This window comes from Numida meleagris, chromosome 1 (genome assembly GCF_002078875.1).
Source record: "Numida meleagris isolate 19003 breed g44 Domestic line chromosome 1, NumMel1.0, whole genome shotgun sequence".
Classification (NCBI taxonomy): domain Eukaryota; kingdom Metazoa; phylum Chordata; class Aves; order Galliformes; family Numididae; genus Numida; species Numida meleagris.
Window position 1 is genome coordinate 84,438,735 of NC_034409.1, and position 18,206 is coordinate 84,456,940.

Below are 18,206 nucleotides of genomic sequence, written 5' to 3' on the forward strand. Positions count from 1 at the left end.
TGGCATGGGAGAAGGTACCTGAGACCATGTCCATCACCACTCTGCTGCATTTCTCCCCAGCAGCATCAGAGCAAGGACTTTCTGTGAGAAAGAACCCACCTACTGATGGCTCCAGAGCCCTCCTTTGCGTTATCCCACACTCCAGAATCTGTTTTAGTATTCCCAATGCTGTACCAAAATTCACTCCTGCACCAGCTCATCTGATGTCACATAGTCCCAAAATGACAGCATGGCAGCAGAGATAAAAGGAGGGTGCTGGCCAGTAAGGCCTCTAGTCTTTTCTGCTGTTTTGCCAGAACGCTGTCTACACTTGCACTGGCAGCACAGGCAGAATCAGACAACAGGGGCCCAGATTTGGTAGCACTGTTATTGCAGAGCTAACCTTGCAAGAAGTGTCTTAGTCCAAGTCTTAGCCATGAGAGACAGTGATGGAAAAGATGGGGGGCTGTTTCCAGATGAGGCTGATAACAAGACCAGCCCCACTGTACTCTATCACAAACAGCCCTGGGCTCCTGTGCCCAAGAGCCAGGCCTTGCCCGAGCTCCTCTGAGACCTGTGCTCCTCACTGCTTAATTATTGGAATTATTGTATTATATTGTATTACCTCACATTCCTCTACTTTATTTAGTAAACTAAGTTTTTTCCTTACCTTAGCTCATTTCCGCTGTTTTCCTCGTCTAGGCCCATCCCCCTACCTTTTCCCCTTCTCCCCCTCCCTTCCTGGGACATGGATCCGTGGGTCTCTTTGCCCCCCTGTCATGGAACCAGGCTGAATCAGGCTGAACATTGCCACAAAGTGGTTTTAAAAAGACTGAAGAAAAGACTATTGCAAGACTTTGTAGAAGGCAAGAAGGTGGCCAGCAAAGCTGACTATATATCAACTTGCTGCAACTTGAACAACTGGATTAATTTTGTTCTTTATGTGCTTCTCAGTTAACACATCGTGCCACTTTGGCTCTTACATTTTTTGTGCATTTGAGCTGCTTTTAATCTGGTATTTTTCTTTTCTTCTTCTTTTTTTTCTCTTTTCTTTTTTTCTTAAGGAAAATCACAAACTTTTAAATACAATAACCACCTCTATTCTTCAAATGTCTTCCTCCCACCTCCCACTCATGTTTTACAAAAACTTTATCTCAGCTGAAAGCATCGTGGATATTCTGAATATAATGTAAGTGTAATGTCATTTTAATGAATGTTTGTACAGTACTGGTCCTTTAGCTAAATTGTGTAAAAACAGACGCATTGGACATGAGTAATAGGAAAATAAGTTTGTTTCAGAAGCCTAATTGCTATGCTGATGGCTATAATAACAATACCGTCAGCCATTTGCTGATTGTTTTGAGTAGGATCATTTTTGCAGTGAAGAAATACTGGAAACAGATTCCAGCTATTCTTCCGCTGCAATTTGTTAGGTTTGATTATTTATTTATCCACTCATTCCAAATGTTTTTATCTTACTTGCTTTGATTTGAGTCAACTAAAACTGCAAATAATTGCTGAAACCCAGGTCAGCAAAATTCCTTCTTTGCCAGCATTGACCACAGATGGTTTTTAGCCTAAGTCTAGTTTTTACTGGTGTTCTGCACTTTGTTTGAAATACCTTGCAACCTAAAGACACTCTCTACCACAAACAAGTCATCTGACTTGGACAGACTCTGCTATCAGTCATCCTCATGTGCTGATACTGAGCAATGAAAAATAATTCCTGACATACATGACTGTTCTTCTACCAGAGCTTGTCCCTTAATCAAGCAAAGTCACCGGAAAGACTGCACTCAACTTCAAAATGCTTTGACTCAGGCTTACAGGTGCTTAAAGGTATTCTGGTGCTTAAGAGAGCAGGAAGTGACTTGTGGAATTCCCAGTGGTCATAAAAATGTGACCCAAATCCCAGGGAATTTGCTGACAAATCCTTCAGCAGTGTTGTAACTGGTAGGGTAGGTTACATTGGTGTTTAATCCTTGGTGTGAAAAAATACATCAGTGAGTACAGATAGAGTATGCATTTATCTTATGAATTAGAATTATAGAATAGTTTGAGTTGTAAAGGACCATTAAAGGTCACCTAGTACAGCTCCCCTGCAATGAACATGGCTAACTTCAGTTATCTTACCTTTTAACCTGAAGTGTCCATCTAAGCTAGCAGAACCAGACTTAGACAAATACAAAGCTGCAGTGGTTGCTTGTGGCTCAAGGGCAGTTGCAAGCAAGGGAAGGCTCCCATTTTGCTGAGCATACCTCTGAATGCTGAGCCAAAACAGCAAACACAGTTTCATTAACATGATGTTAACTTCCATCCAAGACTAAAGCCTACCTACTCAATATTAACAATGGATTAAATTACCAGGTGTGTTGAGCAGTACTCTATTCAACAGCATTCTCTGCTATTATTGCTAGAAATTTGTTTCCAAAAGAACTATTTTAAACATCTGTTGGCAACAGAAAATGATATTTTAGTTTAACAAAACCTCATTGTTACGATGCACAATCCATTATTAATGGATTACACTTTCAATCCACTTTGTCACATAACTAAAATATGTATGGTTTGATAGGATTAAGCATATTTCAAAGTTTTTTTTTATTTTATTAGTAGCGCTTTTGAAACACAGTTATTTTCTACAGGAGAAAAGAAATATACTAGTAACTGTTTTAACTTCTTCAAAAAAGTGTTTACTTTGGACATTAAAGCCAGGCAGTTGCTGTTCTCCCAACAGAGCAGTGACTCACTCATACTCCTATTAACTTCAAGGGGAACAGGAGCATGCCCCAAGAACATAATTTGTGAAAAAAAAAAACAACAGATCTATATTGTGTCAGCCCAACAGACATTAAAGGAATTAATTACAAATCTGAGTACTGAGGACAGTTTAAATGACATAGCACATAAAGATATCTTTAATAATTATCTTGACAATTTCTAATCACATTTAAATTCTTGTAAAGTTATCAAAACATTTGAGTAATCTGAGCTTGAGATGTTTTCTATTTACTCAGAATTCAAAGAGCTCCTTTCAAGTGAAAGGTAGAAACAGCTTTGAAGAGAAATGACAAAGTAGTGAAGGAAACCCACAACAAATCATGCTTCTGATTTCAGTATTATGTCCACAATGTTATCTTCTGCATTTCTCATGTTTATTACAGACTTTTAACAGCACATTCAGTATTGACACGGGAGCAAAAGTCATCAAATAATTTTTTTTTAATAGTATCATAAGCATTCATTTTAAAATGTTTGCCTGCTTGGAATGAACTGTTCTCTAGCTCACATTTTAGTCACTGCACCATGCCACTGGAAATTACTTGCAACATTCACAAGCATTTCCTCGCTTCCACTGACAGAAAACATATACTATCCATTATTTTTATGCAAATGAAGGAACAGCTATTCATCTGCTTTAAAAACAAGGTGCTTGGGCATTATTTACTTCTCTCATCCAGCAAACCATTTATTAGTTGGATACTGTCAAATTGAACTCGCTATTGCCATGTTCAAAACTAAACATACATTAAGCGCACCATGATTCATTCTGCCCTGTAAGCCCTCTCCTATTCTACATTTGTTTGCCTTCAGACAGCTTTTACAGTTTGACTTTTCAATCTCTTCTCCCATCCACAATCCCAGTGGCTTTACCAGGCTTGTCCACATCAGTAAAGAAGCCAGGATCAGGCCCTCCATTTGTAACGGAGCAAAAAAAAACAAACAAAAAAACAAAACAAACAAACAAAACAAACAAACAAACAAACAAAAAAACACATACCAGAAGCCAAAAAACAAGTGAAATACAATGCTGAACCAGATTAGGTGGTCATCACTGTATAACTCCATACAGTACCTCCTAAGATTTTCATAGAATAAAACCGTTTGAGTTGGAAGGGACCCTCAAAGACCATCTAGTCCAACTTCCCTGCAATGAACAGGGACACCTACAGCTAGATCAGGTTGCCCAGAGCCCTGTGCAGCCTGACCTTGAATATCTTGAATGAGAGGTGGTTGGCATCCACCACCTCTCTGGGCAACCTGTTCCAGTGCCTCACCACCTTTATTGCAAAAAACTTCCTCCTTATCTAAATCTCCTCTCTTTTAGTTTGAAACCATTTCCTCTTGTCCTGTCCCAGGCTCTTTAGGGGAATCCCCAGGCTCTACAGCAATAAAATTACTAAATATTGTAACTAGTGAGTACTCAGTGCTGATTTTAAACATGCAAGAAAAAATCTCTGAATGGGAACTATAAAGCAGAAGACAAAAAAGATTCTTGATCTTAAAAGTAGTATTTTTTGTAATCTGCTTAGTAATATGCCGATTAAGAGAAATCTCCACAGAAAACAAAGGATGACAGAGATCTGATGAGCAGTAAGTGGAGAAAGTAAAATATTTTTAAAACTAACTGCATAGCATGACGTACGCAGTTATAAAGACAATAATAATAATGTGGAAGAACAGAAGGATGATGTGAGTTGAAGACAATGCTTTAGACTCTAAGTTCTTAAAGTGAAACATCGTTGCCTCACTTTACTGGAAACAAGCGCAGTACGTGGGGAAAGACATGCACAGACGGCGCTATTTTAAACCTGCTCTGCACCACGGCAATACCGAAGTGTTCTCAGTTTTTAGTCATTGTGAAAATTGTTTCGAGAACAGCACGTGTATCTGCAGAATAAGCTACTGTAGCCTGTCTTTGATTTCCAGGACTTTTGGGGAAGTTCCTGTTTAAAAGCTCACACTGTCACATGAAGCAAGTCAAAGCTCTTGTCGCTTCGGATTTCGCTACTGTAAAGTCCCTCTGGAGGGACCACATGACGCGCGTAATTCACGCCTTCAGCTTTTGGACACCAGGCGTACTTCTCACGCCGCGCAGTCGGGCAGAAGTCGCGGTGCGACTCCGGGTCGCCCGTCTCCCAACCCGCTCTCGCCGTGCAGCGGGCGAGGTGTCCGCGTTCCATGACTGCTGCGGGCATCGTTCTCATCTTCGGGGCAGACGCGCCGAACGCTCGCTCTCTCGTCCTTCGGCGGATTCCTTCACGCAGCCAGCAGCGCCCTAAGCTCCCTCCCTTCCAAGCCCTCTGCTCCTCCAGTTTCACCGACCGCTGTGAGCTTTCCTCTTGGCTATACACCCGGCAGAACTGGCAATTTTTTTTTTATTTTTTTTTTAAGCTCGCTATTTGCAATACTCCCGCCCCACACACACCTTGACCGCGGACCCAGAACGCGAGGCGGGGCGGGGCGGCTGGCGTGGGGCTCGCCGTGCTCCGCAACCCCACAGTCCCGCTCCCCCTCGGCGGCGCCTCCCGGGGCTCTGGGGACCGCGGCTCCAGCGACGGGGGCGGCCGCACCCGGGGCTTCCCCCGCCCCGCCGCCTGCTGCGTGAGCCGGGCGGGCCGGAGGGGCCGGGCCAGCTCCGCCGCCGCAGCCGGCCCCGCCTCCCTGCCACCGCTCTCAGTCCTGGAGCGCCGCTCGGCTGCCAGAGGGAAGTCGCCACCTGCTCTGGTGCGGAGTTGCTCCTCGCCGCGCGCCGAGAGGAAGAGCAGCCGCCCCGCCACTTGCCGCGCTCTGCGGACGGCCGCGCGAGGAGAGAAGTTGCCTCCGCGCTCCGCAGCCGGAGGGAAGAGCCCCGCGGGCCGCCGCCGCCCCGCTCCGCCGCCTCCCGGTCCCGCCGCGGGCAGGCGGGATGATGGAGCCCCCCGCCGCCGCCGCCCGCGCCTCCTGCCGCCGCCGCCCGCTGCTCTGCCTGCTGCTCGCAGCCCTCTGCCTGCCGCCAGGTGAGAGCCCGTTCCGCGAGGGACTCGTCGGGGGCGAGGCCGGGGCCGCAGGTGGCCGTGCCCCCCGGAGCTCCCTTCCGCCCTCCCGCTCGCCCGGTCGCTCGCTCGCTCGCAGCCGGAGCGCCCGGCGCTCACCGTCTCCCACCTCACGTCGGCGGCCGATGCGGGGAAGCGGGCTGCGGGCGGGCGAGCGAGCCGCCGTGCCCCGTGGCAGCGCCTGCAACCACCGGGAAGCGGGCGGACGAGGCGGGAGCGGAGCTGGGGCCGCTCCGCCCGCAGCGCCGCGCGGTCCCGAGCGCGATCGGGGCGCTGCGCTGCTCGGGGCGGGTCCGGCGGCACCGGGGATTGCTCTGCGCCTCGGGGAGCGCCGCGTCCCCCACTGGTGCCGGGAGCATTGTAGCCGTCAGACGTTCGTAGGCTTTATTTTGTAAATATTGAGCGTGAAAGTGAAGTCTGAGGGAGAAGCTGGGAAGTGAGTTGTGCATTCGGTACGGGGAGCGTCTCATTATTCCTGCAGAAAGAGCGTCAGCCTGTGGCAGTAGTTTGTATTGCTTTGAAGGAAGGGCTCTGCCCGTGTGTGCCGGGAGCGCGGGGCTCGCAGGAGCCGTGGAGTTGGCGTTCGTTCATTGCCAGCCTCTGCCTCACTGTTGCGCGCTCCTCGGTTAACCGCTTATAGGCAGCAGCGAGGTAAGTACTGCACTTCAGGAGCCTTTTTTTCACCAGCGATATAACCGCGTTTACTTAATACGAGCTTCAGTTAAGTAGAGAACTGGCAGGCTTACCTTGTTGGCATAGTTCAAGTTTTAATTTCTGTTAGAATAGTAAAAAAAAAAAAAAACAACAAACAAACAAGCAAAAAACCCTCACCAAACAACCTAACACAAACAAACCACACTCCCAAACTGACTCGAAAGGAATAGAAGCATAAGCACTATGTTAGTCTGTTCTGCTTGGGTTTTGCTCTGGCAAATACAGTGTCTAATCTCAGTAAGGCTTACAAATGTCTCAGCAGCAGAGTTTGCAGTCAGTGCTGATCTCTGTGGTGTAGAGCAGCTCTTCGGAGAAGGATTTTCATGTTATGAAATGCTGAAGGCATGTGGAGTATCCAGAGAGATTAGCACCCCAGTGATGAAGCAAGACATGTCCCCCGCAGAGAGTTTTGTCTCACTTTCTGCTAACGTGAATAAGAATTGATTTCATTCCCTGTGACTGTCCACATTTACCCACCGAAGGAAATCTGAAGTAATAAAAATAATTTATGTCAAGTGTTGTGCTGATGGCAGTCTATAAAGAAATGGAATTTGACCAGCTATTACCTAAAGAGTTTGGAGGTGAACCATCCACTGTTTACGGAGTTCTATCTGCTCTCCTTTCTTCCTTGTCCTCTCGATGAGAAGATCAGGCAAAACAAATGCATGGGGGGAGAACACAGCCCCACCTCAGATCAGAAACTTTCCCAACCTACAGAAAAAGCCTGGAAAGCCTGATTTATGACTTAAGCCTCGCATTCACAATCTATTCCCTGGAGGGCAAAAGATACTTGAAACCAATATTTGTTAAGCTTTTGGCATTACTGCTTTTTCACATTTCTTACTCCTTGCGATCTTAGTTGTGTCATGCCAATTCACCATCGTCCACCACAAATTTTGGATATGTGACTATCACAATGCTTGGCTTTAGGGAGTTCCATTTCAGGTTTGCACATGGCTAGCAAAAGGTGAACTATTAAAAGCATATTAAAAGTTGATGTGCATCAGGTATTGATCTCCCCGGCAATATTCAGCCTAGTTGGGGATTCCTATGAGAAATATTGAGTTTTTCTTCACAGAAGATATTGCCTAGGAAGGTCTCTATTTAAAAATGAGGTGACCCAAGTGTGGGGCTAGGAGGCTAACTCTAGGACTGAGTAAATGAGAATACCACTTAAATGCTTGGGCTTTTCTGAGAAGATGACTGCATGTGGAAGGAAAGTCCACTTGTAGTCATGAGCTAACCACAGTCTCTGTGGTGCTTCCCCATCTCCCGTGTATGATAGTTCTGAAGACCAGAGTCTCATTTGGTGTTGTATTACTAAGGATTGGTAACCGTGTCATGGTGGTGAAAGGGCAACATGAAGCCTTCTCATTCACATGATGATTGCTTTGTTCTCTCTGATGGCTGTGGTTGTTTTTTTTTTTTTTTTCCCTGGTATATCTAGCAGGACACTGATCTAAGGAAACTGTTTTTTTTTTTTTGTATTAAGACCTGAAGTTCACAAGGCTTTTTTAAGTCTGAGGTCAGGAGACCATGTATATTTTGTTTCGATCTGCTGTGTTTCTGTTGTCCAGTGCACAGAGACTTCTTTTCAAGTGAGCTAGAAGTTGTTAAATGATTTCTTTTGGGAAGCGTTACTTCTTTGTAAAACCTCTTTAAAGTTCTTTTAGTGAGAATATGTTAGAAATTCTTTCTCCTGTACTGCCCCCCTCTCTTGGTTTTCTGGGACTCAGAGGGCAACAACAGCAATCATCCAGGTCTGTACATTTCTGAACTTTCAGACCGAAGGAAAATAAGCTCTTTGTCTCCTTAGGGGAACCAAACAATCAATTTTTTTTACTGGAAAAAATACAATTTGTTATGTTCATGAGATACATATCTCTGTGGTAAGTCAGATTTAATTCCAAGATATCTTATTTCCACTTCCCAACCTGTGCAAGAGTAAATACTCTTAGTTATAGGTCCATCCATTTTCCTTACAGAAGGTAACCTAGGGCGCTAATCTGCAATCCCAGGGTAAATAGCTTCAGCTCTCATAGTACTAGGCATAAAACTATTGGTTGGCTTTTCTCCAGCTATAGGTTCTGGGGAACTGAATCTCTAAGTATCTGTGCAAGCTGATACATGAAGGGGAAAATAATGAAAATGCCGTTACTTTACATAACGCAAATTGCACCTTTGTGATAAGGTTAAGCATATCCTTTCAATTTTCTTACAAATACCCTACTTCTGTAATGTGGTTTATAGTCTTGTGCTATTGAGTGCTCACTACAGATTTCCATAATGTGCTACATAGTAATGCATGGTACGAACCTAAAACTAAGGATGACTGCAGTGGCAATAGCTTTAATGTGCTTGCTAGTCATACCACATTACACCACCATGGGATTTTTATTAGAATACTACCACAGGGACTTTTTGTAGAGTATTTTTTTTTTTTTTTGTCACAGTGATTTTGGTCTGATTATTGAGCCTGTGGTGAAACATAAGCAGATTGGAAAGAAGGGAGACAGCTATGGGTGGTGCCAGGCCTGTCTATATGCACTTTCAACCTGTTAACATTTGAGTGACCAAACAAGCCCATAGCTGAATTTCCTGATAGTAGATGATTCATATTCAGTCTCTCCTGATTGTGACCTGTAATGTATGGCCACAAGCATGATGGTCACCAACAGGCTGTCTCTGCAGTGCTGTTTCACACTGGAGGGCTTCTCTTTTACGTTGCCATGCTGACTGCAGAAATTGCTTTTTCATATCACTAATAATCTGGGTTTTCTGTATGGTCTTGTTAAGTTCTGCAGACTGCAATACAGGCTGGCTTTTAAGACTAAATAAAGTAAATAAGAACCATGATCTCTGTGTTTAGTGCTCCTCAAGGTTCCTCAGGGTTGGTTACCAGATAGGTGTTTTGTTTTTTTTTAATTGGTAATGTAATTTTTTTTAAATGGAAATATATGTAAACTGTAAGGTCACATCTGTAAGAGAGAATTGAGCACCTGTTGCAGCATGCTGATTTCTCCAGAGCTCTTCTGCTTTCAAGAAAAATAGTTATGCTTCCATGCACCAATGCTCAAATGAGAGAATCTTCCAAGAACTGTAAATGCTGTGGGGTGATAATTAGAATTGACTTGAGCAGAGCATGATTTTTTTCCAGGGAAAAGTGAACATCATTTCATTTCATTTGAACACTCCCCTTGATTTGAAATTATCTTCCCTGAAGACAAGGCTTTGACCTACCCGTTCTCTATCTTGGTATCTTCTCCTTATTAAGAACAGTATGAATATTGAAGGAGGCTGTACGTTTCTGCCTCTAACATGCTTGAAAATGAATCTCATCTCCTATATAAGAGATTGTAGTGCAGCTAGTACGATCAACAGCTGGCAGCGATCAGATCAACTTTCTGTCCCTTCTTTCTTTTCTGGTTTGGTTTTGATTTTCTTCTTCCCCAGTGTGTGTTGTTGAGACTAAATCAGAGTCAGCCCAACCCCAGTGGATGTTAATCTACTCCTCTAAGGTGGTGGCTCTGCAGAGGAATATCTGCCCAGCTTAAGATAAAATTTCATTCCTTATCATTCATTCATGTCTCTAGAAAGGCAAATAAGTATTTATTTATTAAAACAACTCCTATTTCTACTCAGCTGGTATTTTTTTGTTGATAAGAAATATCCCTCTTTTGGGAGGTAAAAAACGAGAAAGTGATAAAACAGTGGAGATGGAGAGTGCACCAGCTTTAGGGTATGATTTTTGGAGGTTATCAGGGGTTAGAACGGTTCTGTAATGTTTGGTTAGAAAGCATTTGAAGTGCTTTCAATAGCAATGCTAATGCTAAGCTGTTCCCCTGATAACAAGCAAAAAGTGCAGCCCGTGATTTAATGAGTGTTTCTGCAGCCTATGTATCTGTATCACCTGTTTTCAATTAGGTCGTTTTGTGTATAGTTAACCTCTTATTGTGGAAGGAAAACTGCAAATACTTGAACAGCTTTCATGTGTTGCACTGTATGCTGTACTAGTACAGTCTGTAGAATTCCCTAGCATTATTAAACATGGATATTAACCACAGCAATTTCAGCCCTAAGGGAAAGTGTTTAAACATCAGTAACATTTCAGGCATCTCTCTGGATCTTGTGGACTGCTGGAATCTCCACGTTTGGAGCCCTGGTGAGCCACTGGCCCTTCAGCACTCACTGGGAGCTAGCTGCGTGTGGTGGTTCTGCCCCTGCCTTTGGGTATCTCTTTGACACAGCTTGCCTTTCTGGTAGATGAGTCCCGTCTGGGAACTGTTGCGGTTTCTTATTTTCTTGTGGCTTTTTTTTTTTTTAAATTGAAGAGATTTTTGGCAGCTAATTCAATAGAGGGAGCTCCGCTACCTTACTGTGGGAAGGAACATCTTTGTGCTTTTTCTCAGACCTCTGTTTTCTCTGATTGAAAGATGCACTGAAAAAAAAAACTAAAAAACAAAAATCTTTCTTTCTTAACAGTACTTTGTGGCAAAGGGCTCGTTTTTTGAATGCATCTTACTTTGTTCACAGCCTTCCTGTTGCATGAAGAAGGAAGGACAAATCTGAGTCACGCAAGTGGGCAAATCCAAAGAGGTGACTCAGTGACAGAGCATTCCCTTTGCAGCAAGGCTTTGCGGGTTTTTAAAATGGGTGTATTTTAGAATCTGCTTTTCAGCTGAAGTCTGCTTGTCTGAAGGGGGCTTCATGGAACAACTCAAAATGAATTTACAATAAGGAGAGGGTACTCTCAAGGGATGAGCTGCACCAAGGATTTTGTTGGATGAAATAAGGTACAAACAGGGTTAGATTGCGCCTGATAGACTGTTGTGGCAAGAGAAAGCGCAAGCACTGACAGTAACACTGATAAAATAGGACCTTTATTTAACAAAAATAAGTTCATCTAGGATCATAAGGAAAAACTGGAACACGTATACCATTTTGTAAGCATGGATTCAGGGTTATAGCAAAAGAAAGCCAGCTCAAATATGTGTTCGCTTGCTTTAACCTATTCCATGTCTCTAATATACAAACAGGTAAACACAGAAAGCTAGTAACTGTTCTGCAAATCTCAGACCTTGTATTTCTCTCAGATCCTGTATATCTTTTTTTTTTTATCACAGAAGTAATCTATTTTTCCATTTTTTTTTCAATTTAACTAGAGAAAATAACCCTAGATATTGGATTATAAAATAGATGCCGACTGTATATTTAAATGTGATGTTTTATATCTATATCCTCTTGTTTGTTTATTTTTAAGAAGGGGAATGACTTGTTTTTCACTGCTGAGTTGAGTGAGCTTACCATGTTAGCCAGGAAGAGTTGGTAAGGACAAGAGAGAGTTATCTGTTGGGTGGCATGGTAAACTTCCACAGAAGGGACAGTGAGCATACCCAGTTTAAACTGAAATTACAGCAATGTATAGTTGAATGCAGGTGCAGGGCTTTAATATTATTTGTGGAATATGATGTTCTTTAATAGAAGTTTCTGAAATGTTTAGCTGCTGATTATGTAGAATATTAGCCTGAGGTATTACTCCATTTTAGGAGTAATGACACACAATTTTGTGTCATGAAGTCTAGAAAGCAGCATGTGTTTAGCCAAGTGAATTCTGTTACTTGTTCAGATAAAATCATGTTTGTTGGTTTATTCTAGTGTTTTTGGAGAGCAGAGATGAACATAACCTTTACATAAAAAGCCATATGCGAACAAAAAAAGAAAGATGAAGAACTGAGTACCTAGACAGTGTCTTGGGAACTTTGGTAGAGGTGCGTAATTGCAAAAGAGAAGAGTTCAGAACTGATTCCTTCATGCTTGACACTGTGTATCAAGTAGTATAATGAGTTCTTGCACACAGACAAGATGATAGGATAAGTATTACGTATTAAAATTAACTCATGAATATTGACGCAGCGTTATGAGATTTGCTTTCGCAAACTGGGGAAGATTTAAGTTTCTGACACTGACATGATTTACCTGATGTAAATCAAGAAGAAGCTGTTTGTCTCTTGCGCTTGGTAGCTTGACAAGTGGGCAAGAGGATAATTTTTCCAACTTGAATATGTTACCAAATCTTTCTTAACACCACCTTGCAGTTTTTACTGCTCATCTTGAACCCTACCTACAGAAAAACAGTGTGGAAGTCAGTATTATGAATGTCACCCCGTTTTCCAGTTTATATTTGTAAGTTACTTTTCTTACTGTTGCATGTGCATGAATTCTTCCTAATACAGAGTTTGTTGTGCAGACAGATCTGTGGATTTCAGTAGCCACCATTAATATAAGCAAATAATGACAGTGACTTCACATTGCATGAAGTTATGATTTGCATCTTAAGGTTGTCAAAATAAGTGTTGTTGTTATTGTTATTTTGATATCGATATTTGATATTTAAATCCAGATGCAGATGTTCTGCTCTAGCCTTCTGTAGTGGGGCTTTGATTTCTGGAGGGGTGACTGTTCCATGATTCAGTATGACCTTACTCACCAAACTACTGTTGAATGATGCAACACATTCTGCCTCAGCTTTGAAGTTTAAGTCCTTAAGTATAACCTTTACCCCCAAGATTTAACCCTGGTAAACGTGTGGTGCCCCACAGCAGCAAATTCCTAAGGCTCTACGTGCATGTCTGATGTCAGTGTGTCTCCTGAAAGTTCACCTGAAGGTTTGATAAGGGTCAGGGTCTGGTGTTTCATCCAAACGCACTTGTGTCTGCTGGTCATTACTTGTCATTCCTTATCACTTTCCTAAGAACCCTGCAGGGTTAGATAGGAGACATCTGTCCAGTTTCTAGGGGGAAGAAGTCTAAAGCTTTTGAGATGGTGGGGAAAACAACTGGTATGTTGTGTGGGTGATATCCATACATGAAGCAGAAAATGCAGGTGAACCCTTTTTCAGTTGAGATTCACAGAATCTATTTGTATATATGTCGAAATGATGATAAAAACAATGGCTGTAGGAGAGGTATCATGTCTGTATGAGACAGTGGGAGAGCAGCAAGGAATGAGGTCTTGTGAGGATTGGAGTGGGAATGGAGCTGTGTTTGGGGCATTCTGGCTGTCACCTCCCCACCGTTGGTGCTTTGGTGTGTCTCTGCACCCACCAGCCTGCTTAGAGGTACTCCTGGATAGCATGGAGATGAAGAGCCAGACGGAAGAAACTTGTAACAGTGGTCTTCTCTGGTGTCCATCGAAGCAGGTGAACAATCTGTATCCCTCCTAAGCTTGAGAAATTTCCTGCTTTTACTAGGGGCATACTTACCCTCTGAACTGCTGCAAAGAGCTGTCTGCTTGCTTTAGGGGTGTCACTTTGTTCTCCGGCACTGAATGGTTTGCTGAGCACTCTATGGGTCACTTTTTTATTGTTATTTCCATCTGTGAGTACAGCAGTGATAAAGAAAAATGGGCTTCAGCATGCTCAGTATGCTCACGATCTCTGGCTCTCTTTCCATTACATCAGATGCAGAGGGTACAGAGGAATGAATAAAGCAGTGTATTTCTTCAGTGAATACTGAATGGGGAAGTGTGAGCCGACAGAAGCTTTCTCCAGAAAGAAGTGGGGTGTTGTAAGGGCTGACATCCGCACACGTGGTAGGAGAGACAGGTGAATCACTTGTGGATGGAATTCACTGTCTGACTTCATTAGATCTTCAGTTTTGAGGACTGAAGTTATTTAACCCTAAAAGCTTATTAATTTTTCTGGGCAGGATTAGCGTTTCAACTATTTCTTGAAACAAATGATTGTCATGGATTTGTTCTGAGGGCCAGACATTAACTTCAGAATTGGAAACTACTTTGCATAAGCATATATAAAACCCTAGCCTTTTTAGAATGGCAGATTCATTGCCTTAGGTGTGAATTCAAATTCACAAAAACCGTACGAATCACTTGTTTTCTTGCTTTTAGACTGGTTTCTAGTCTTCCTTCAAGATGTTGTCATCTGTAAACAGCTGTGACAGTTCCATGAGTCTTTTCATGCGAGTGTGAAAGAGCAGACCATGAGCATGCTGGGGACCATAGCTCCTTGTGAGGAGGCTTTCTTCCTGCAAGAGAATAAATTTTTGTTACTTTTTTTCTGTGTTCTTTACAACACAGCCTTTTTTCATAACCACACAAGGAGATTGGTGGCTTATAGTCTGGGTGTTCTGTAACCAAGCATAGTAAACTGTATGTAAATCTTGAAGTGAAGATTTTAACAGAGCCTTAAAAGGGAGTATTGCATTGAAAGTCTTTTTTTTTTCCCTGCTAAAATTTTTACTTAAGGAGGGATTTTTTTTCCCCCTGTTCTTTATTTAAAGATGGACCATCACTCTTAGCTATAGGAAGGCAGGAAAGGAAAGGTACTAGAAAAATGTTTTATCCATAAGTGCATTAATTGCAGGCATGTTAAGACCTAAATTTTCTATCTGTTAATAAAACACTTGACTCTAGCAATTTCCCAGTACCTTCTGCAGTGACAAATAAATAAATAAAAATTAATTCCATTAGCTCAGGGAAGACTGAGGTCTGGCTATTCTTTTATTTTTTAAAAAACTTTATTTTTTAAAATACCATTTAAAGAAGGAAGGTGATCCCTTGAGTAAGTAGACGTTCTGTAGTTTTTCTGTGTACATGGCAGATTTTTCAAACAATGATGTTTGTGAGTAGAAGGATGCTGCTTTGAGCTGGGTCTGATAGCGGCTTGGGAGATGTCACTATGCAAGTAGGTTGTTTTTTTTTTTTTTCCTTTCTCAGTATTTCCATGCTGTTAAGCTTGAGTGGGAAGCACCCCAGCACGTATTTTATTTGGGAGGACTTCAGTGGTCGAACAAACTTGGCATTCAAATGCTGAAAAAAATGATCTCAGTTGTATGTGCCTTGTGGCAGCTTCAGTAATAATGAACATTTTGAGGCCTTTTGCTCCTCAGTAAAGATGCAAATGAAAGGCTAGTTTTTTTTTTTTTTTTAATGGACTATTCCTGCAGTGCATGTACATCCTTGATAATTGCTGTTGCCAGCATGCATTTTGTGAGTCCGTGGTACTTAGCCTTGCGTGAATTAAATTTCATAGAATCATAGAATATCCATAAGGGACCTGTAAGGACCACCAAGTCCAACTCTGGGCTCCATATAGGACCACCCAAAACTCAAACCCTATGTCTAAGAGCGGTGTGAAAATGCTCCATTAACTTCAGCAGCTTGGGGCTGTGCCCACTGCCTTGGGCAGCCTGTTCCAGGGCCCCACCGCCCTCTGGTGCAGCCCTTGTCCCCAACCCCCAGCTGCCTCTCCCCTGACACAGTTCCGTGCCGTTCACTCCGGCCTTGTCGCTGTCACCAGAGAGCAGAGCTCAGCGCTTCTCCTCTGCTCCCTGTGAGGAGCTGCAGCCGCCCCGCTCAGCTCTTCTGCTCTGGGCTGAACACACCACGGGACCTCAGCCCCTCCTCATACACCTTGCCCTCCAGACCCTTCACCACCTCCGTTGCCCTCCTTTGCACACTTAAGCAGGCGCAGCATATTGAAGAGCTCTCCTGTGTCAAGAGAGGCCAAGCTTTGCACTGGAGGCTGGGTGGGAGGGAGCTGTGGTGTGATGAGCACCTGAACAGGACTGGGAGCAGGAGCATGTGTGATATGAGATGCGACTTCTTTGCAGCAGGAGAGGGCTGAGTGCCAGCAGCTGCAAGGGCAGCCTAATGGCATTCAGCAACATCCACAGCCATGCTGTGGCTGAGGAAGTGGCTGCAGGGCTGGGCCCTGACTGCCTGCTAGTTGTTGTCTGCTGTGCAATTTCTTCTTCCAGTGTCACATGTGTGGATGCCTAGAAGTTTGTGAGGGGGAGCTGGCAGGTGGATTCATGCTGTAAAAGCCCTTTGCTTTTCTACTGTTTTATTTGGAAGAGGATCTGAACTTCTTTCCAAGTTCACAGAAAAAGGAAAAAGACAAAATGGAGTAATGAAATTCTTGCCCTATGATTTCTGTTTTGTGTATCCTGAAGCACACATGAGCCGGGAGAAAGCAGAGCTTGCTGCCAGGAGCCACCGGCCTGACCAAAGATGTCAGTCAGCATCTTCACAAGGAGCAGGATGCGCAGGTAGAAAGTGGCTCATGTTGGTGTCACAAATCTGGTGTAACCATTGGGCCTGCAGGAAGAGCCATAGAATGGAGTCTGCTATGGAGACCAAGAGGGATGAAACTACTTCTGATGAGACCTGTGGAAGGATGCTGCCTGGACAGGAGGTAGCAAGACCAAAAGGACAGCTGTTTTGGTGACCAGAAGTACCTTATACGCTGTTGTGAGAGACTTGAACATCTGAGTTCCTGGAGAGCAGTCAGATGAATCTGAGGGAAATCCTGCTTTGGCTCTGGCCTATCAAAGCCACTCCCACTGAGAAGGTGGCAGAAAGTGGGCTGCTCCAGCAGACCGGGGGAGTGGGTGCCATGTGCTGGTGTCATGTTGCTAGATGGCCCCACACAGGGAATTATGGAGGTAAGTCTTCTGCACAGAAGCAGTTCTTGGGGCTTTAGCTTGCAAGGGAAGCAAGTTGTAGAGGGTGAGCTGTCCACTTTGTGAGAGTTTACTGAAAAATTTTGGGATTAAGGAGGATCTTCCAAATGAGAATTTTGAGAGAGAGGAGAAGAACCAGGTACCAGAAGGCAGGGGAGAATCATCTGTATCTTCAGTTTGTCAGTTCCTTTGCTTCCTCCCTTTCCTTCTACCTGCTGCACTTAATGGACATTCTCCTTCATCAAGGCTGTGCTATGTCACACCACTGTACTCAGTTCCATGTCCCTTCTCCTGTCAGTCATACAGCAGAGTACTGTTTCCAGCCTCACCAAGATGTCTGTATCCCCATAGTGACTTCTCATGGCTGAAGTGTTCCAACAAGGCACTTGTGTAGGACCATTGGTCCTGACAGCAATTGGCCTTCCCGAGGAGCCTTCTCTCTTGTGTTCCTGGATCACCACAGATGATCTAAATGCTGCTCATGTTAAGAGTCTTCTTGGGAGGTGGGGAAAGCCTTTATGTTTTCTTCCAGTCTTTGCAAGTGGCTTGGTGCATGAAGTAGAATGTCAGAAAGGATGTCATAGGCAAAGCATAAGTGTTGTTTGCCCTACATGTCTAACTCTGTCCTTAGTGAGCTTTTGGATTTTCTCTAGAGTAAGACATCATATTCTGCAATTATTTAAGACATTCCTGAGATGAGAATCCTAAGCAAATAAGCCTTCAATCTTACAATACGTTCTTGCTAATTCCAAAGTAGTATTAGTTGTTTAATATGAGGAATGTAAAAAACACAGCTGTATGAAATTGCTGTTGTCAACCATTTTTTTCTAATCTGAACATTTAAGTGTAGTTGAATTGGGGACCGTCATACTGCTTGCTTGTCTGTTGTTTTAGCTGACATTGTAGACTTGTAACCAAAACTGTGCTGAAGTCACAAAATCCAGAAGTGAAGCTGATGCAAGAGTCTCAGGCACATATTTGAACATCCAGATTTGAAATTATTCAAGTATCTCAGTATTTTTGTAATGACTGAATTTAATAAACTAGCGATAATACGATCCTTGCAGAGGAGATGCACAAAGCCACAGTAAGCAGAACTGATGGCTTGGAGGCTGTTCAGGTGCTGGATGTTCTGTGTAAGCTGTAGTGTGCTTCTGTTCCTCGCAGGGGATGTCTGGCTAGCATGACTCCCACAGGAAGCAATTTAGGCAAGGGG

At 43.4% G+C, this 18,206-nt stretch overlaps 1 protein-coding gene across 1 annotated transcript in view; it reads left to right on the forward strand.

Annotated features, from left to right (window-relative positions):
• Positions 5,411–18,206, forward strand: part of ALCAM (activated leukocyte cell adhesion molecule) — a 120,386-nt gene continuing 107,590 nt past the window's right edge. The window contains exon 1 of the mRNA XM_021400542.1: positions 5,411–5,759. Within this exon, the coding sequence (XP_021256217.1) occupies positions 5,669–5,759 (91 nt within the window). The 5' untranslated portion in view covers positions 5,411–5,668. The remainder of the gene's footprint in view (positions 5,760–18,206) is intronic.